Here is a 22,464-nt window from a genome sequence, read left to right as displayed (position 1 = left end):
AACCACTGAACATTTCTCAGTCTCAACACTACTGACATTTTGGGCCAGATACTTCTTAGTTGTGGGGGCAGGGGCTGTCCTGGGACTTGTAGGATGTTTAACAGCATTCCTCTACCCACTGAATGCCAGTTGCACCTTCTCTCCTCAGCTGTGACAACCAAAATTGTTTCCCAACATTGTCAAATGTCCTGGGGGGGGGGGGAGGGAAAAACCACCCCAGGTTGAGCATCTTTGCATTAGATCCCTACAGCAAGATCAATTATGTAGATTTAAGATAAAGTGAGTGGTGGTGAAAGATAACAATCCCAGAGAAAGAAAAAAAATGGAGAATGTTGATGACTTTAAGGTTATGTAGGACACTTTCAAATACAGGCAATCAATGCAATCAATGCCTTCCTCCACAACTAATGAGCACAGGCAAATTTGGAAACATCTCAAGTATTATTTTCCCACATGTAAAAATAATTAAATAACTCAGTATGTTTTACTTTCTCCCAAACAGCACTATCTCTCATGTTGTTGTCATTAAATTTATGTGTGAGGTTTTATCAATGCCTTCTTCTACAGCTAAAGAACACAGGTAAATCTGGAAACAGCTCACATGTCATTTTTCTACATGACATTAAATTTATGTGTGAGGTTTCATAACCATAAATCATCACCATTGACCTGCTTCTCAGTAACTTCATAAATTGGTCATTTGTTCCAGTAGAACATGAGGGAATTAAATAATTGATCATATACTCTGAGGACAGAATGTAAATATGCACTAGACTTTTAAGAAATGATTTTTCAAGGAATTGACTTTTTAAAACCTAGGTCTCTAAGTTCAACATTTTTTAAAATTAAATCTTTTGTTCAGATTATTACAGTTGTTCCTCTTTTTCCCCCCCATAGCTCCCCTCTACCCGGTTCCCACCCCTTTCCCCCTGAGAATTGCCAGTCCACTCCCTTTCTATGCCCCTGATTCTATTACATTCACCAGTTTATTCTGTTCGTCAGATTATTTACTCACTTGATTTTTAGATTCACTTGTTGATAGATGTGTATTTGTTGTTCATAATTTATACCTTTACCTTTTTCTTCTTCTTCCTCTTCTTAAAGGATACCTTTTAGCATTTCATATAATACTGGTTTGGTGGTGATGAACTCCTTTAGCTTTTCCTTATCTGTGAAGCTCTTTATCTGACCTTCAATTCTGAATGATAGCTTTGCTGGGTAAAGTAATCTTGGTTGTAGGTTCTTACTATTCATCACTTTGAATATTTCTTGCCACTCCCTTTTGGCCTGCATAGTTTCTATTGAGAAATCAGCTGACAATCTTATGGGTACTCCCTTGTAGGTAACTAACTGTTTTTCTATTGTTGCCTTTAAGATTCTCTAAGTTCAACATTTAGTCAAAAGAAAAACCTATACTACTTCTCACTAATTACATTAACAAAATTCATATTAAATAAAGCTGTATGTAAAATAGACTGTGTAAAATGCTAGTTTGATCTAGTTCATCTCCTAACCTATGAGATACCAGGTTAAAAGAATTAAATTTTTTAATTATTCCACATTTAGAAATATATTCCAAGGAAATTAACCCTAAAAGAAATTAGATAAAAATATTCAAAACCTTCCTGATATCAAACATTGTATAATACCCAATTCTTCAAACTGAGGCAATGTAAAAGACATAATGCTTTATCAGACACATTGATGATGGTTTAAACATAAGTTTCTAGTCCAATGCCTGGTCTCCAACCACTGAGCTCCACTTAATGGTGCTAAGCAACAAGATTCAGAAAAACAAAGATGCAAGCACAGTCAGATGCGTAAATGACATGATTAACAATTACATACTTTGTACATATACAAATTATTATTTATATTCAAATATTGGATGCAAATATTGGATACAAATATATTTTTAGAGTTATAAGAAATTACATTTATAAAAATATTCTTAAAATGGAATTAATTAATCAAAATATTTCAAATCATAGAAATTATGGGGGAAAATAAGATGCATTTTTATGGGGAAAGGAAATAATTCCCCCAAAATGATATAATGGCCAAAAAACATATGAAAATGTACATTTCCTCATTATTAATGAGGGGAACACAAATTAAAAGAACTGTAATACCATTAAACATCCAGTAGACTGGAAAAATATTGAGAAATTTAACAAGACTAAGCACTGGAGAAGATGTGAAACATAGGCAAAAATAAAGCAATAGAGTTTTCCTACAGAGTGACCCCTGATCATATCTTCTCTCCTATTGCAAGTCCACACTTGAATAACATCAGAAGTCAGTGTGTTTAGGATGATTATAATTGCATAGATATGAAGGTACAATGATAAAGACCACAGGCTAATTGGAAGTGAAGTCATGTTCATCAGGGGCTTTTCTAGATGTGAACTGATTCTACAACTAATATTTATCAGCCATGGAAAATTTTGAGTTGACAATTATATTTAATGGTTAAAAGTTTTTATTGTTATCATAAAGCAGGATTCTGTATTTTTTTAAAATATATTTTAATGATTTTTTACAGAGAGGAAGGGAGAGAGATAGAGAGTTAGAAACATCGATGAGAGAGAAACATCGATCAGCTGCCTTCTGCACATCTCCTACTGGGGATGTGCCCGCAACCCAGGTACATGCCCTTGACCGGAATCGAACCCGGGACTCTTCAGTCCGCAGGCCGACGCTCTATCCACTGAGCCAAACCGGTTTCGGCCAGGATTCTGTATTTTAGTGGTATAATCATAAAATAAAGATAGAGATAATATGTGTGAATAACCCATGAAGACACATCAGTTAGGATAAGAGAAAACTAAATGGAGAAAATTTCAATGTTAGATATAAGGGAAATGAGAAAGTAGGAAAGGATCAAGCAAGTTCCTGAAAATGACAGAATGGCCCACCCTATTTTCATTAGCTCATACCAATCCCCATTATATTTAAAAACAAAATGCTTTATATCATGGCTAACTATTACTTGTCTATGTGTAGGTTAACCAGACAGGTTTTTGGTTTTTGTTTTTTACATTTCTACTGCACTGTTTATATACCTCCCTTAAAGAGAAGCAAACAATAAAAACTTCGGTTCATGTTTTTTTTAATGCTAAAAGAACTGATAATCAGGAAGACAAACCTGGTGCTGCTGCCAGTGGGGAGAGGGGAGGGAAGGTGATGACAATTCAAATCAGTAAACTGACTTCTAAGTTATCTGCTTCAGCACAGATAACTGGAATAATCAGGTTAACAATGATCAGCAAATCGTAAATAACACATTGATTTCTGCATCATCTGAACTCTAAACTATAGATCCTCCTATTCTTCAGGTTGCAGTTCCAATGTCATCTCCTCAGGGCGGCTTTCTATGATCACTCTCAAGTAAGCCCCTATACCATTATCTTATGAACTCTTTCCCTTGGAGCACCTATCACTTGGAAGAGGGCAAAGAGGAAGGAGACTGACTCCAGAGTGGCAGGAAGAGAAAGGCTGTCAAGAAGGGCAAGGCGACGGAGAAACCAAGATGGCGGCATAGGTTAACGCCGGAGATCGCTGCCTCAAACAACCACTTCAGAGATATAACTAAAGGACAGAACGGACATCACCCAGAACCACGGGAAGGCTGGCTGAGTGGAAATTCTACAACTAGGAGGAAAGAGAATATCATACCCAGACTCAGAGGAGGCGCAGTGCTGAAGTGAAATACTCAGATCCCCGGGGACCCGCCCCGCCCAAGCCCTGCACAGAACCATTTGCCGGATAGCCTCAGGCAAAGGCTAGATTAGCACCGCCCTAGAGATCCAGCACAGAAGCCCTCCCACTACAGACACAGCAGACTCTCATAGCCAGTTAGCCTGGAGGTCAAATCACCCCGGTATTGAAGACATCAATCAAGGCTTAAAGGCAACAAGACTGCGGACAAAGACCACTAGGGGGTGCACCAAGAAAGCATAAAAAATGCGGAGACAAAGAAACAGGACAAAACTGTCAATGGAGGATATTGAGTTCAGAACCACACTTTCAAGGTCTCTTAAGAACTGTTTAGAAGCTGCCGATAAACTTAGTAAGGCCCTCGAAAAGACTGGTGAGACGGCCGATAAATGTAGTGAGATCCTCAAGAAATCTAATGAGACCCTCGATGTTGTGATAAAGAACCAACTAGAAATTAAGCATACACTGACTGAAATAAAGAATATTATACAGACACCCAACAGCAGACCAGAGGAGCGCAAGAATCAAGTCAAAGATTCGAAATGCGAAGAAGCAAAAAACACCCAACTGGAAAAGCAAAATGAAAAAAGAATCCGAAAATATGAAGATAGTGTAAGGAGCCTCTGGGACAGCTTCAAGCGCACCAACATCAGAATTATAGGGGTGCCAGAGGATGAGAGAGAGCAAGATATTGAAAACCTATTTAAAGAAATAATGACAGAAAACTTCCCCCACCTGGTGAAAGAAATAGACCTACAGGTCCAGGAAGCGCAGAGAACCCCAAACAAAAGGAATCCAAAGAGGACCACACCAAGACACATCATAATTAAAATGCCAAGAGCAAAAGACAAAGAGAGAATCTTAAAAGCAGCAAGAGAAAGAAACCCAGTTACCTACAAGGGAATACCCATACGACTGTCAGCTGATTTCTCAACAGAAACTTTGCAGGCCAGAAGGGAATGGCAAGAAATATTCAAAGTGATGAATACCAAGAACCTACAACCAAGATTACTTTATCCAGCAAAGCTATCATTCAGAATTGAAGGTCAGATAAAGAGCTTCACAGATAAGGAAAAGCTAAAGGAGTTCATCACCACCAAACCAGTATTATATGAAATGCTGAAAGGTATCCTTTAAGAAGAGGAAGAAGAAAAAAAAAAAGGTAAAGATACAAATTATGAACAACAAATATGCATCTATCAACAAGTGAATCTAAGAATCAAGTGAATAAATAATCTGGTGATCATAATAGAATCAGGGACATAGAAAGGGAATGTACTGACTATTCTTGGGGGGGAAAGGGGTGTGGGAGATGCGGGAAGAGACTGGACAAAAATCGTGCACCTATGGAAGAGGACAGTGGGTGGGGAGTGAGGGCGGAGGGTGGGGCGGGAACTGAGAGGAGGGGAGTTATGGGGGGAAAAAAAAAGAGGAACAAATGTAATAATCTGAACAATAAAGATTTAATTAAAAAAAAAAAGAAAAAGAAAAAGAAAAAAAAAAAAAAAAAAAAGAAGGGCAAGGCTTCCTAGAGAATTTGACACGCTAGTCACGCAGTGGTTCTCAACCTTCTGGCCCTTTAAATACAGTTCCTCATGTTGTGGTGACCCCCAACCATAACATTATTTTCGTTGCTACTGCATAACTGTCATGTTGCTACTGTTATGAATCGTAATGTAAATATCTGATATGCAGGATGGTCTTAGGCGACCCCTGTGAAAGGGTCGTTCAACCGCCAAAGGGGTCGCAACCCACAGGTTGAGAACCGCTGATCTAAATCAAGAGTAAAAATAACTTCTCTATCTCAGACTACTAAATAAATCATTTATCAGCTAAAAGGGACCATATCTGCCTTGGGATTTGTTTTTGCTCAATATGAAAAACAGGAGCAAAATATAACAAAAATGTAATTGTTTCATGATCAATACACTAGTAACCCTCTCATGTGGTATACATACATACACACCAATGTTCACCAACACATCATTTCTTTACAAATAAATAGGAAATAAGTGTCCATGGACAGGAAAATGGATAAATAGTGAGATAACCATACAAAGAGTGAACTAGATCAAAGGTCGGCAAACTTTTTGTATAAAGGGCCACATAGTAAATATTTTAGGCTTTTCAGGCCATACAGTGTCTGGCGCAAGTATCCAACCTGCTGTTGTGGAGTGAAGGCAGCCATAAACAATATGTAAAGTTTATTTAAAAAAAGTGGTAGCTTGCTAGATTTGGCCCATAGGCCACAGTTTTTCAACCCCTAAACTTGAACCACATCTATCAACATGGAAGCATATCAAAGAATGCCTTAAAAATGCAAGTTTCAAAAGAATATATAATGTATGATTCATTTATACAAAATTTTAAAATCTGAAAAGCAATACTTATAATAATTATGGATATATACATATAAGTAACTGTTTAAAAATAGGCTCAAATGATAAACTCTGATTTTATGACAAAAAGAGATATATGGACATCAACTAAATTTTTCACATTTCTTTAAAAACTAAATGCCCAAAGCAAATAACACATAATGACAAGATCTGATAAAGCTGAGTGGTAGGTACAAAGATAATTATCATATTATTTTATGTCTTAGTATTATATTTAAAATACATTGTAAAATCTTTCTTTAATGCTTAACAGGAACAGGTAGTTTCCTTTATTCAAAAGACTCAGTTAAAGGCTTAAAAAGCAAGTTAAAATACATTTTTGCTCTGCATTCATTTAATCCAATCACTAAAATGGAGTAGGTCAAAGATCTGCTAGATGATTAAAAATGACATAATGTGGTGAAAATAGGTACTCCATCTTAGAGAAACAAAAGAAAACTATATAGTATAAAATGTCCAGAAAAGTTTGGTTTTTAAAACAGCATTTATTGTTTTCTTAATTACAAAAGTAAGTCATGTTATATGTAGGGGGACAGAAAAAAACTTAGGGAATAAAGAAAAGCACAAAGAAAAAAAGTACCCCATGAATTTTCTTACCACCCCACCATAACCGTTAACATTTTGATATGGGTCTCCCTTCGGGATTTGTTACATGCATTTTTTTTCTTTAAAATTGTATACCCTATATACATATTGTTTTGTAGACAGCTTATTTGAATAGCCTTTTAAAATTAGAATATCCATTTATACACCTTTCTGTTCCTGTATTTTATCTCAAAATAATTCCCATGCCAAATACACATATCTTAGTTTAAAAGACTTTGATCTCAGTCCCCGATGATGGAGAGAAGTACATTTCCCCTCCATTTGTTATGTAGGCCAAATCAAAGCTTCCCAAAGGACTCATTGAGCCACCACTCAAAGAGCTGCCTATTATAAGCCATTTGTAAAAACTAACAGGCTAGCTACCACCTCTGTATACCAGGACTATTTTATGAAGAATACAACATACAAAGCAGTTACTTATTTATCCTCAACACATCTCTGAAAAAAATAAAATAAACTGCCAGCCTCACTTCGCAAATAGAACAGCTGCTAATGAGATTAATAAGTAACTTGCTACTACCCTGTACCAGAACCTTCATCCCTTAAATAAGACTTACTGGAAATTCAGGCTTCCATTATTGCTGTTAGCTGGATGCTTTGCTATACTTTTTACACCTATTATCATCAAGCAATTTAGCATCAATTGCATTTAACTCTGGGCTCACTCTGTAGTTGAAAAGAATACTGTTTATGATCTCATGCCTCTTACATGGAGATATGGGCTTTTCTCAATTTGCATTTCCACATCAACCACCTCTTTCAATTCTAAACCTGCCTTTCTAATCGCTTCCAACATTCACGTAATCAAGGAGAGTAACTGTTAGGAAAAGGAATGGGCTGCTGTAGAACTGCCAGGAACCTACACAATCTAGTGACCAGGAGTCCACTGTCCCATTCAGCTGATCACCACTCTCATAACTTAGGTTTTTCCTGTCCCTGCAACTTCCCCCAGTGTTGCATTCTCCTTCTGTCCCTACACCAGCTGTCTCTCTTGTATCTCAAGTTCAAATGCCTAAAAAAAGAACTGTTTCACTCAGACCTTACAAGCCTGATCATCTCAAGTTCCACTGACTAGCCAACAAGCAAATATCCAAGGGTCCTCTTCCCCAGTCAAATAACTGTGACCATGGTGGATGGTGGAAAGGGTCAGGAAGTACAGAGATGGCCAAAAGTAAAGAATCGCCCAGGTCTGCTTTTGTCAGCAAAAACAAAAGTGTGCAAGCTTCTGAGAGCTGGCCTATTTTTTAAATCTATTGGTACTCAAACTAAACACATACAAAATTGAACACATCATGTTAGTCTCAAATCACTTCTTCTGAGGTCTGTACTTCCATGAGTGCATAACTATCACGCTGGTTTTTCAAGCACATAATACTGGGGTTCTCACTCACTCAAAAATATCCTTGCCACAACATAAAATGGCTTTGCACTATTCTCTGTTCCAGTCCCTCCAACTCCCAACCCCCAACCCCCGTTGACCTTTGTTAAATCATATCGTCACACTATGCTAAACCTTTGTTCTTTCCTAGTTAACCTGGTTTCATAAGGTTAACTTCTTGCCTGAACTTATTGCCTGGATATTAAGGTTAACTTCTTGCCTTTCTTATTCCAGTCTTACTGTTTCTAGATTAGACATATGAACTGCTTCCAAAATTACCACACCCTGCTCAAAAATATGGCCTCAACACAACCTCAACTCTGCCTCTCCACCTGCCAACCAAAATAGGTCCAAAGCCATAACCCATGAGGCCAACCTACAGTAAGGCCTATGCCTACTTAGATCCATCACATGCTTTGTCCCTTATTACAGCTAAATTCACTCCTGTTCCAAACAAAGAAACCATAGTGCTCCCTCCAGATTTCTACTTATGCCACTTCCTCTATCCAATAGTCTTCATTATCCTCCCAGAGCACCATTTGTCAAAATCCCATCATTCTCCAAGGTTGATTCCGTCCACATGACCTTTCTAAATTCTACAGCTAGATGAGTTCTCTCCTTTCATCCCATAGCACGTAATTTAAACTTCTAATACTTCTAGTCCAATGTTGTCCACTAGAGATATATTAGTAAGATATATGTCTAACTTTAAAATTTTTAGCAGCCACACTCACATTAAAAAGAAGCAGGTGCAATTAATTTTAAAAATATTTTATTTAACTCAATATGTCTAAAATATTACCATTTCAACATGTAATCATAGAAAAGTTGAGATATTTTACTTTTTTCATATTAAGTCTTCAAAATCTGATGTGTATTTTACACTTAGAGCACATCTCAATTTGGACTATCCATATTTGAACTGCTCCACCCAGTCCCCGTCCCCCTCCCTCTGGTCATCACCACACTGTTGTCTGTGTCCATGGACTACACATATATGTTCTTTGGCTAATTTCTTCACCTTTCATCCAGTTCCCCCAACCCCCAACCCCCGTTGACCTTTGTTAAATTATATACACTAGAATTTATTTCTGGATTCCCTATCATTCCACTGACCTATTTGTCTATTTCTGTCAACATCATATTGAATTGATTAGTGACTTTATAGTTGTGTTAGTTATTTATTGATTCATAGCAATATTAACCACAAATGTTAAAGCTTAAAGCAACACACAATCATCATCTCATAGTTTCTGTGGGGTCAGGAATCTGGGCACATCTTAACTGAGTCTTCTGTTTCAGGGTCTCATAAAGCTTCATTCAAGGTAACAGGTGGCTACAGTCTCATCTGAGGCCTAAATGGGGAAGGATTTGCTTCTAAGACAGCCGTGGGCAAACTACGGCCCGCGGGCCGGATCCGGCCCGTTTGAAATGAATAAAACTAAAAAAAAAAAAAAGACTGTACCCTTTTATGTGATGATGTTTACTTTGAATTTATATTAGTTCACACAAACACTTCATCCATGCTTTTGTTCTGGCCCTCCGGTCCAGTTTAAGAACCCATTGTGGCCCTCAAGTCAAAAAGTTTGCCCACCCCTGTTCTAAGATCATTTGATCATGGGCATCATTCTGTTGTTTGCAGGCTGCCAAACTGAGGGTCTCAGTTTCTTGCTGGTTGTCATCCAGAGATTGCCCTCAATTCCTTGCTATGTGTCCCTTCCCATAGGACAAATCACAACATGGAATATTGCTTCTTCAAAGCCAGCAAGGAACAGAGACTTGCAGGAAGATAGACATTATGATCTTATCTAATGTGATCATGTACATGTATTCACATACATTTGAACACTTTTGATGTATTCTATTCGTTTTAAGAAAGTCACAGGTCGTGCATACTCTCAAATGGAGGAGATAACACAGGGCCTAAATACCAGGAAGTGGGGTCATGGCAGCCAACTTATAGTCTGATAAATAGTAAGGCACATACTTACTCCCCTCCCCAAATTACTCTTGATTTCTTAGGCATTTATCCTTCTGCATAAAAAGTATTGTTATCAAATATCACCTCTTCTCCTCAAAAAATTCCTTTAATCTGTTCAGATCACATTTTATGACCCTCAATAAGATTTTAATTTTCTTCATATACTAGTAAAAGTCTTGCCTGTTAATTCAATTCTGAAGTATTTCTGCTGCTACTGAGACCGAAATGTTTTCCTCCCTCTCAATTTTCTAAGCTTATGCTAAAATAAATAAAAGCAGATAATTTTTGTATTTTTATTTTGTATCCAACTATCTTACCAAATTCTTAGTATTTTTTAAACAAGAATCTATTAGGTTTTTAGTATACAATAGCTAAAGCTCTGTAAAGATAATTTCATCACTTCTTTTTCCAACATTATTATCTTTTTATCTTATTGTACTTACTAATTAAATCAAAATAATAAATAATGGTAAGCAAGCATCCCTGTCCAGTTCCCAACTGATTCAAATGGATTTAGTAGTTTACTATTTGCTTGAACAAGTATTTACTGTTGGTTTAACATTTTTTAACTGAAATCATTGTTAATTAAGAAAATAATGGTAAATACTCCACCCTGAAAGAAATAAAACATGATTCCCCACTCCTTAAGCTAGGCAAGTGACTTTTTTCCAAAGAGTACAGTATGGAAAGAGTTGAAAAGAGTAATGTGGTGGAAAATTTCACAAACTATTTCAGTCAGATGATCAAGATCAATATTAACAGGGATAAGTCATGTTGATAGTATATACTTTTCATATGATGTGATGAAAATGGCACCTAACCTCTGTAGTCTTCCTCTCCAAAACATATTAACCCAGTCTAATCATAAGAAAAACATCAAATAAATCCCAATTGAGAAACATTGCACAAAGTACATGATCTGTACTCTTCAAAATTATCAAAATCATCAAAAACAAGGAAAATCTGAGAAATGTAAGGAGACATAACTACTTAATGTAATGTGGGATATTAGGTAAAAATTCAGAAAATCTGAATGAAGTAAAGACTTTAATTAATATCAATAATGTATCAATCTTGGTTCATTACTGTAACAAATGTACCACACTAATGTAAGATGTGAAAGTGATGTTTAGGAATAGTTACTGCCCAGCCTCATTATTAAGCTTTAGGTTCCTTTTCAACCCAAGGGGTTGTGGAAAGTCCTGGTACAATCCATGGAAATCATAAACTCTTATTAGTGTTTGTGGAATAATAGAACAATTAACTTAATGAGGAATTCTATATATCACCAAACAATGTTTGAAGTATAATTGAGGTGCACAAATCACCTCATTTCACTGAGAAGCAAGAATTAGTAATCTAAGACAAGAATAATTGTCTCTATTCTCCTGGGGTAAAGGGGAGAGAAGATTGATTATTCAAAAGGCATGATAAATAGTAACCACTAGAACCCACTTTTAAACCTATTTGATCAATGACCATTCACCTAAATCTAATTATCAATGACAACTCAACTTGCTTCAGGGAACATACTTCTGGAAGCCAATTACAATTGGTGTCCCATAAAATTCAATGTCAACCAATCAGCAGCAGATGCACTGCAGTGAATATGTTTCTCAAAGTTAATCAACAATGTTTTCACCCAAATAGTCATGGTTCTAAGGCAAAGGTCAACTGCTTATGCCTCTGTAATCAAAGTGATCCCCAAACACCACCACACTCTTCCCAAAGAGATCAGCAATCTGCTTCACTCATAAACTTTGGTAAGTAATGAATTCAGCTTTTGTGTTTTACATATTAGACAACAGTCTCATCTTTTGACAGAGGGCAAACAAAGATGCTTAACTTCTCAGTGCAAAGATGAACAGAAATAGATTCCCACTAACAGATGGAAACTACCCCAAACTCCAAGAATACAATTGGAGAACCTTGCCAAAGACAGACTCAGTGAGTGAGAAAAATACTAGATTGGCTACATCTTGCTTGAGGAACCTTCTCCTCAAATTAGCTTTATGGTACCACTGATCAATAAACAGAAAAGAATTCATATGATAAGAATTTTTTTAATAACAAACTGTATCATGGACCATAGAGTCACCTTCCAGGAGTCAGAATCACCTTGGGAATAGTTTTTTAAATAACATGCCGAGGCCGCTCTCTAGATAAATTGAAACTTCATAAGAAGTTTCTATCTGTGTTTTAAAAATCCCTTTAGCCTGGCCATTGTGGCTCAGTGGTTGAGCATCCTCCCATGAACCAGGAGGTTACGGTTCGATTCCCAGTCAGGGCACATGCACAGGTTTCGGGCTCCATCCCCAGTGTGGGGTGTGCAAGAGGCAGCTGATCAATGATTTTCTCAGCATTGATGTTTCTGTCTCTGTATCCTTTTTTTCTCTGAAATCAATAACAATATATTTTTTAAAATTCCCTTTAGTGTTTCTGATGAGCACTCTTCTATTTAGGAACTAATAGCAAGGTCATGTAAGAGTAACAGGGCCATTTTGGTTTACTAAGAGACTGGAAAGCTAGTCCAGACTTTTGTGCAAAGCAGATAAAACCAACAGGCCAATGCTAGATACTCCCTAGCTACCTCCAGATCTAGGAGATTCCAGATGAATCAGGTCTGCTATTATATACTGAGTTCTCTCTGCATTAATGGTTTTCAATGTTACTTGTAAAGCCAAATCAACTGGGAGATTATTTTAAACATACCAATGTTGATACCCCACTCAAGACCAACTGAATCAGATCTGTTAGGGTGGTCTAAGCCAGTGGTCAGCAAACTGCAGCTCACAAGCCACATGCGGTTCTTTGGCCCCTTGAGTGTGGCCACGAAGTTTCAATCGCACTGTACGTGCGCGCCCGTACGTGGTATTTTGTGGGACAGCCACACTCAAGGGGCCGATGTTTGCCGACCACTGGTCTAATCAAATATGTTAGGACTCCTTAGGCCATCCTTTTGAGTAAACAGGATTCACTGATGTAGATGGCTCAACTAGCACCTGTGCCTGCCCCACCCCATCTTCTAATATAAGACACCTGCAATTTCTCCTAAAACAGATCATGAAAAAGGCCACTAGACATTACAAAAAGCTCTAAAGAAAACATTCCATAGAAGAAGTGATCTTTAATTTTATCACCAAACTATGTAACATGCTTACATGTTCAACTGATAAAATAACCTAAGGGGAAAACAAAACAAAGAGAAACTATCTTTCCCCCCTCCATCCTTCTTTTTCTTTTATGAATATTGGGGCTCTATATAAAAGAGGGCAAAATTGTTCAGCCAAGAATGAAAAGTATTCTGTCATGGCAAGGGGGGTAACAGCCCCCTCAAAAAAATTAAAAGCAGTAATCCAATGATTTGCTTCCCATGAGGAGATAACCCAAATTGGAAGCAGCTATAATGGGACCAAAGAAGAAACGGCGTAAGAAAATATATATATAACACAAAGTTGTACCCCTGATATTTCAAGTACCCACCTGGCACCATAGACAGTTATTACAATATTATTGACTATATTTCCTATGCTGTATTTTACATCCCCATGACTACTAGTATTTTGTGACTAACAAGTTGTGATGGATTACGAAACACAAATTGGTAGTCATAAGAATATATTTTTAAATTTTTTATTGTTGACAGTATTATAGATGTCCCTCATTTTACTCTCTTTGCCCCTCTTCACCTAGGCCTTCCCCACACTATTGTCTGTGTTCATGGGCTATGCATATAAGTTCTTTGGTTAATCTTGTCCAAGAATATATTTTAAAGTGTGTTTCAAATTGATTTAGCAGTGCATTAGTCATCAATGTCAAGGGTTTAAAATGTTTAAACAAAGAAATACAGTCACAAATGACTTTTAATTCCCAGCACCTTCTGAGGTGCTTACTTAAAACAGTATATAATGCTGAATAGTCAATGAATCATAAATAATGTAGCTCAAGGTAAGGTCAAATCAAGAGGTCTAGCTATAATTAAAAATGAAGAAAATATTTTATTCTATTTGGACAAAAATTGAGCTAGTTTCTAAGCAACAACTAAGTGGAAAAGACTTAATGTTCCCTAAATGCTATTAAAGTAATGCACATATCCTAACTGAAAATTGCATATTGGAAGTAAAAGTGATTAAATAAGAAAAGACTGTTCAGATTATAATTTACAAGTCCTATGATAAACATGAAGGGCCAACATTGTAATAACAGAAAAATAGCCCAGCAATAACCTATTTAACATTAAGTGCCCCACTCACCACTATACTTTGAACTCTGCTACTTCCACATTAAGTTAATCTAGCAAGGTCTGAATTAGGTCAGAAGACATATGGGCCTTCACCTGGTGGATAGAAATTAGAAGAGCAGAAAAAAGCAGCAGTAACCTTCAGAGCTTCATCCCCATTTGCCACACCCCATTCCCTGATGACCAGATGACCTTAAAGAAGATGTGCCTTCGTAAGCCTGTTGCTGGCTCGAACACTCTCCGTGACATCAAAAGCTTTTTAAAAATTGAAAAGTAGATAACAATATCTACTAGAATAGCCCAACCACTTCCATTTTAGATGCTCTACTCAATCACTCACAATCAGCTACGTATTTAATTAGGACCATGCCATGTAGAAATACAGATATAAAGGGCTCCCAGTTAAAGATGATGGACTGAAAACATCTATTTACTTGGGTCAGCTCCCAAAACTCCACTGAAATGACACTAAAAAAATTTAACCCACAATAAGAAAGAGAATGAAACAGGAGACAACCACAATAACATTTTGGAAGCTGAGAAAAAGCCAAATCTTATGGCAGCTATGAGAAACATCCAAGAATTAAATATTTGCACACAAGTATTCCCAAAAGGCAGCTCCATGCACATCTAAAACTAGGGATGAAAGGGGGCTAAAATAAGGAGGATCTGGTAAAAAGCTTTTTGAAAAGCAATTAGATTCCGTCCAACTTCTTGTCTCTGGCCTATCTCACATTCCAGAACAGATTCAGACATTTATTTTCTAGTGAGGGTGAAACAGATGATCTCTGACCTAGAGAACAGAAGTGCAGTGGACATGGATTCTCTACTTGAAATAGTAGATTAAACAAAGGTTTATAAACTGCATGTGAAGACACCCATATCCCTAACCTTCTTCATCCAGACAGAAGATTGGAAAAATTTTCTGTGCCAAATCTGATTGGACCAATTGGAAAAGACTTAAAGATATTGACCTTGGTTCCAAAACTCAACTGTCAAATCACCTAACTTATAATCAACAAATTCCAATTTGATGCTGCAAGCTTCTAGCTTTTTAGTGTTCTACTCTTAAACATGTACAGAACAGAGAACAAATGGACACCAGAAATTTAAGGCAAGTCTGTAATATGCCAGAAAATAGACAAGTTTGGAAGAAACTATGTAGAAAAAAAAAACTTTAAAAAATAATTAATATTTTCATAGGGATTTTAAAAAGATATTACACTTATGAAACAAGAACACGATGATAGATGAAGGAACATTCAGACCTTAAAAAGAGCTCATAGAAATCAACATATAAAATAAATGAAAAATGTAATTGTGACAATTAGAGGATCCATCTACAAGTTCCAACATTAAAAGAGAGAGAACAGAGAAATAAAATTTTTAAAAATTCGAGAAAATTTCCCTAAATAGAAGGGCCTAAGTTTCCTGATTGAAAGATTGCACAGGAAAGAGATGAAAATATAGACACAAGAAGGCATATTATTGTGAAATTTCAGAGCACTAAGAACAAGAGTTTCCAAAAGCTTTTAGAGAAGAAAATTAATTTTTAGAAAAGTCATAAATATTTGATTTCTCAATAGTAACAACAGGAGCAAAAAGACTGAGGGTTTAGGGAGAGGGAGATGGCAACATTCTGAGGGTTAATGATTTACAAACTAGAATTCTATACTTAGCCAAACTATCAAATTAAGCGCAAGAACAAAATAAGATTTTCACACCTGCCAGGTCTCAAAAATTTAACCTCCCATGCACTCTTTTCCAGAGAGTTACTAGAAGATTTGCACCACCAAAATAGGAACTAAGAAACAAAAATTGAGGATCCAACATAAAAGGAGACAGCATTCCTCAGGATGATAGTAAAGAGAGATTAGAATGATGTCAGCTATTTCAAAACTACAGGGAAAATAAGCTGTGTAAGCAATCATAATGTACACTACATGGCTCAGCTGTGAACAGGCTTACCTAGTCACATTAATGCGATCACTGTAGGATGTTACAGTAAAGGTGTTATTGTAGGAAAAAGGGGGTAGGAGAGCTAAATCTTCATGTTCTATTGTGGGAAGACAATATATAATACCTAACACTGGAAAATCGAGAAGTAGTAAAACAAATACATTACTTAGAAATGAAGGTAAAATGCTAAATGCAGCAGCTAAACTTCTATTGAAATACCTGGCATATAAAAGACATTCGATGAATGTTTACTGAGGTGCACTGACATGCAAAATAAACTTCTGTATGTGCCCAAATTCAAACACTATAAAATTTTAGGGACTGCTTTTTAATATTTTCCCCCTCTATTTAACCCAATTAGCCAAACTTTCTTGATGACAAAAAAAATTAACTATCATTTTTTAAAATATTCCCCCCCAAAAATTAGTGATATTTCCCAAATGAAAAAACACTTATATTTCACCAAAAGAGAATTTGATAGCACTATTGATAGCTAATTACCTCATTGGATAGTCAAAAAGGAAATACAATCCAATATACACTGGAATGAAGCAAATAATATTTCTTTTCACAATATCATTTAGCAATTTAGATAAGATAGATTTAAATCTTAGCTTAAGACACAGATGAGTGTTAAAATATACTAAAAACTTAGAAATCCAAACAGATTTTACTCTTTAAGCAGCATTTTTATAAAGTTTTCCTACTTTCTGTTGAAAAAAATGTATTTGTCATGGAGGGATGTTCTGTTTTGTATTAGGACAAGATTGATAGCTTTTTTATTCAAGATTAAATTAAATTTCAATTAAAATTTTAGATATTGAAAATGTATGGCAAATTAGATGACCATTCACATGTAATAACTGAACTATCATTAAGATAAGCAAATCTTTACAAAGTCCTGTACCCTAAGTTTCCATACATCAATGTCAGGAACACATTTAAATCATCACAATAAGACTGGAAATAATATTGTTTTTAAAAGTCTCTCAAGTGAGGTGAGCAGAAATAAATGAGCTCAAGAGTAGTTAATACAATTTCATTTATTCATTCATTCATTCATTAAGTAAACACTTCCTAAGTAAACCTCCTAGGTGCAAGGCACTGTTTGCTAATCTTTAAAGCACAGGGTAACTTACTCCTAGGTGTGTTTTTTCCTCCTCTTCTATAAACCTGAAAACAAAACATAAATCGAGGAAATCAAGGATCCATTTACATAGAATTCAGGTGATGTTATTGAACTCTAGGACAAATCATCCTAATCATCTACAAACTATTATATAAAGAAGTACCTACCTTTTATCTTCAAATAAAGAATTATGGTACAACATAAAGGACGTTTTCTTCTTAATTGCAACTGGTGTTGAGTATGCTCTGGTATCGTGGCTCTAAACACCAGTAAATAGAGCGAGTTTTGCATAACACTATTTTTCTTCATAGGACTTACTTCATGTAAAGTATAGTAGTGCAGAGGTTGCAGGCATTGTTTATATTTTGAGCCAGATAATTATTTGTTGTGAAGGGCTGTCCTGTGCATTGGAGAATATTTAGCAGCACATGTGGCCACTACCTACTAGGTGCCAATAGTACCCCACCCCGAGCTGTGACCAAACATGTCTCCAGAACACCTCAAAGAGAGATAGTTATTGTAGACAGCCGAGAATGCCAAGTAAAATAAAGATTTCTCTTTCATAATTGTAGACTCCTGCTTTAGCATATGCTCAGGTACATCAACCTCTTAATGCTACTGGTCTACCATGATTTTAAACTCAAATGTCTTCTAGTCTTAAATTTAAACTGTGGTAAGGGAAGAGAAGTAGTCCTACTAAAATAGTTCACCAAGAACAAAAAGGAAATAATCCTGCCTAATATTCCCTACATCTTCCACTTAAAAGAACACCAAGGTCATTTTTTTGTTAATTACTTTAACATAACCCCAGAAGTCCTGACAAATATTTGAGTATCTATTATGTGCCAGACATAGTGCTAGGTGCTAGAAAAAGATACAATCATCAACTGCATTTACTGAATTGATAAATCAGTCTCATAAACAGCATTTTCTTCATGATCTTTGATTTAGCAAAGGACTCCTCAAAATGACACAAAAAGCACAAACAGCAAAAAAAAACAAAAACAAGTAAATTGGATTTTATCAAAATTTAAAGAAACTTTTGTACATCACAGGACACCATCAAGAAAATGACACGATAACTCAAGAATAGGATAAAATATTTGCAAATGATATATCTGATAAGAGACTTGAATCAAGAATATATAAAGGACATTTACAACTCAATAAAAATGATCAACCCAAATAAAACAATGGGCAAAGAATATGAATAGACATTTTTCAAGGAAGATATTCAAATAACCAATAAGTACATAAAAAGATACTTGACATAATTACTCATCAGGAAAATTCAAATGAAAACCACAATGAGATACGCACTAGGGTGGCTAGAATCGAAAAGTTGGATAATAGCAAATGTTGGCAAGGATATGGAGAAATCAGATCCCTCATACACTGGTTGAAGGAATGTAAAATGGTGCAGTCACTTTGGAAAACAGTCTGTCAGTTCTTCAAATGATTAAACATCGAGTTACCATATGATCCAGCAATTCCAAAGATAATTGAAAACATGTGTTCATACAAAAATTTGTTTGTGAATGTTTATGGCACCATTATTCATAATAGCCAAAAGATAGAAACAACCCAAATGTCCATCAATAGAAACTGGATTAACAAAATATTATACAATCATGCAATGGAGTATTATCTGGCCATTAAAAAAAAATGGACATCGATGAATCTTAAAAACATTATTCTAAATGAAAGAAGCCACTCACAAAGACCACATATTATATAATTTCATTTATATGAAATGAGCAAAAAAGGAAAATCTATATACAAAGAGAGTAAATTAGTGATTGCTTAGGCCAAGGAGGGGTGAGAATTGGGGGGAATTAAGGGATGATAGCTCAAGGGTATGGGGTTTCTTTTTCACGTAATGTAACTCCTAAAATTGACTGGGGTTGCACATGTATGTGAATATACTAATAACCACTGAATTGTACACTTTAAAAAGGTGAATTATATCTTTATAGAGCTGTTACAAATAGCATGTAAGATACAATAGAAAACACAGCATTTGGACCACGGTTTATTAATGAAAATGTCTTATTTAAAATACCCTTGCATCTGGAAATATCTCATTCTTTTGGCTGTGAAATAGGAAATGATTACTGAATGGTATTTAAACTATTGAAAAGGTTCCAGATAAACATTTCATTTAAGACTATAAAAATATTAACAGTAGGAAAAAATTAAAATGCAGGCACCAAGGAACATAAAAAGCCATGCTTAAGACATATTAGGGGCATTAAGATTCACAGGAGGGGTTTAGGAAGGTAAGAAGAGTTAAAGAGCTCACACTCTTTTGTATATACTGTAAACCCATATGATTAACTCCAGTAACAAATAGGAAGTCAAGTAAATACTAAAGGGCAAACACAAAGAGATTTAAGGAAAGAAAAAAGGTAAACCAGTACCCAGGAATAGCTTTTAGGAAGGTTCATCAAGCAGCATGCATTATTGCTTTTTCCAAACAGAACATAAGATGATCTGTGCATAACTCACAATTCCACTACTGAACATTTTCAATCTGTGTCGTTTTCAATACAAATAAAGTGTGTTTCAGTTTGCCTTGTGCAATACGCCAGTTAATCTATTCTATCTCATTTCGGAGCTCTTGATATGCCTGGTCCCCAGGGTACACAGTTTACCCGACCTGAAGAATCACCAATGCCAGTGACAAGGGGGTGGGGGGAACATTAGGGTATTTTTTGTTTGTTTATTTTGTTTTGTTTTGTTTTGTTTTAATCCTTATTAAATTTCAGCTCCTTCCTTGGACATTACAAACAGCCTGGTTCACCATCAAGCAGAGTCTGGTACCTCATAGAGCAGGGTGCCCAGTTTTAAACCAAAATTAGGGGGGGGGGGGCGCCGGGAGGTAGCTGTGGCAAGGAGAAAAACAACCAAAGGCAGGACTGGCTTTTTCTACAGAGCCTCGGGTTTCAAAATGACTGCCTTGGAAGCTGAAATGACCCAGATTATTGAAGAAGGGGAGGGGGTTGGCGGGGAATGGTGGACATTCATTCTCCAGCAGAATGGCTGTGGTTTGGTGTGGGAATGGAGAATTTCAGGAAGGGGGGGGGGGGCTATACATGGAAACAGAAATAACAGGAAATGTTCTTTAGGTACCACCCACCCCTCCATCCAAGTGAATCACTGCAGTGTCGGCCCAGCATTGATTCCATGAAATAGGATGAGGTAAGGCACAGCCTTGAGCCCGCCCCCCACCTCCTCCCCTCGCCCCCCACCAGCACTCAGCAGCCCGCATCTCAAGGTGAGGTGCACCACACAACTCCTGAGACCTCGGCTGAAGGGCTGACGTCACCCTTCTGCATTGAGCTTCAGGGACCCGAAGCAGCACTATTGAGATCCTGTCACCAAGTGGCGGAGATCCTCCCCCAGGGCTCTGCGGAGGAGCTCACGCAATGATAGACAAGATGAAAAGCGTGAGGGTGAAGGGGAGTGGGGAAAGGGTCATAAGACCCATTTTCTGGGTCGCCAAAAAAGCTCAAAGATGCCCGCTGGTTTACGTAAGAGACTCTCCCTTCTTGCGTCTTCCCTCAGCGGTGGCTGCATTGACGGCGGCGCCTGCCCCCGACCCCCTCCATCAGTGCGCTTGGGGGCCTCTGGTTACCCTTGCCCTGCCAGAGAGACACAGAACTCCTGGCGCTTCCCTCTTGCAATCCCGGGGGGTCAGCAGTAACCAGGAATCTGGGATCAAACCCTGCTCTCCCACGCCTGCTCCCAGCTGGCCACAGGTTAGCTCCGATTGACACCGCAAACAAGCTGGTAAGGGAGGTTAGGAGGGGTGTCCAGAGAGGAAAATAGACTAATAAACCCGCAACTTTCCCCAGAGGCTGACCCTATCCAGAGAGCTTAAAAAATAAATCAATGCATTAAATTTTTTTGGGAAAGGTCGACAACCTGACGTTATCACCACCAAGCAGACCCTTGCAGCCTACACCGGGCAGGGTCCAGGGTCCAGGGTCCAGGATCTGAGCAGCCACAACGCACCCCGCCATCCTGCAGCCCTGGCCCAGCACCCTGCTGGGGGTCCAGATTTGATTTTGGATTTGGGTTTTTTCCTCCCCCTTCCTTCCCCGGAGCATCACTGCAGCCAGCCTACAGAGCCGGCACGGTCACTCACCCAAAAGACGAAGGAGTAGATGATAAGGAGGGTTTTGAGACAGGTTATCACAGGTTTGGTCTCCATTCTCCTCGATGCCATACTACAGAGCTCCGGCGGCGGCGGCGGCGGCAGGCTGCGGGCGGGCGCTTGGGAGGGGGGAGGAGGCGGGGCAGGGCGGGGCGGGGGCGCGTGCCACCGGAGGCCTCGTGCACGCGCGCGCGAAGGCGAGGCTGTGAGCGAGCGTGAGCGCGCACTTCTCGGGGCACCCAATGGAGGAGCGGGGCCTGGCAGTGACTGCGCATGTTGAGAAGGCTGCCTGCCAGGGCCAGGCCGCGCAGGCTCAGACCCCCAGCCAAGCAGCCGCACCAGACAGCTGGGAGTGAGAGCCTGGAGTCCTGGTCGTTGGTCAAGACTGTCTTACAGGCCCCTGTGGCACATTTACTTTGCACATAGTAGGACTTTGCATATGCCGGCTTTTTGCACCTGGCTACAAGCCTATTATTGGTATCCCCAAAAAGCAATTCTGTTTCTGCATTTGGACGCCCCACCAGGCCCTTCTCAGTTGGAAGTGGCCCAGTAGTCGTGTCCTTGGAACAAGCAGGCCTTGTTTGTGCCAGGAACAGACTGTGACAGGTGGTTGGAGATACAGCTGGAGGGATAATCAGGAATCCGGGAGCTCAGACAGACACCCCAAATCCTCGCGACCATTTTTTTTATTTCCTCACATTTTGAAATGATGAAACTGAGTGATAAAAAGTTCTTTATGAAGGTACCATTCTTCCTGCACATAAAATGTTTAACAGATAAAAAAAAAAATGTTTAAAGTGCCCAAGAATCATTTTCCCCATCCTAACAAGTACAGACCAGGAAAGAGAGCTGTATCAAGGTCAAAAAAATAATGCTCAAAAACAATTAGGAAG

General features: G+C 37.8%; 1 protein-coding gene across 1 annotated transcript in view; it reads right to left on the bottom strand.

Annotated features, from left to right (window-relative positions):
* TSPAN7 (tetraspanin 7) overlaps positions 1-21,705 on the bottom strand; it is a 77,259-nt gene extending 55,554 nt beyond the window's left edge. The window contains exon 1 of the mRNA XM_036305778.1: positions 21,563-21,705. Within this exon, the coding sequence (XP_036161671.1) occupies positions 21,563-21,643 (81 nt within the window). The 5' untranslated portion in view covers positions 21,644-21,705. The remainder of the gene's footprint in view (positions 1-21,562) is intronic.
* Positions 21,706-22,464: the final 759 nt, after the last annotated feature.

The sequence above is a fragment of the Myotis myotis genome, unplaced genomic scaffold (genome assembly GCF_014108235.1).
Source record: "Myotis myotis isolate mMyoMyo1 unplaced genomic scaffold, mMyoMyo1.p scaffold_m19_p_4, whole genome shotgun sequence".
In the NCBI taxonomy this organism is placed as follows: domain Eukaryota; kingdom Metazoa; phylum Chordata; class Mammalia; order Chiroptera; family Vespertilionidae; genus Myotis; species Myotis myotis.
Note: the sequence above shows the minus strand (reverse complement) of the source record. Positions and strands in the feature narration are given on the sequence as shown.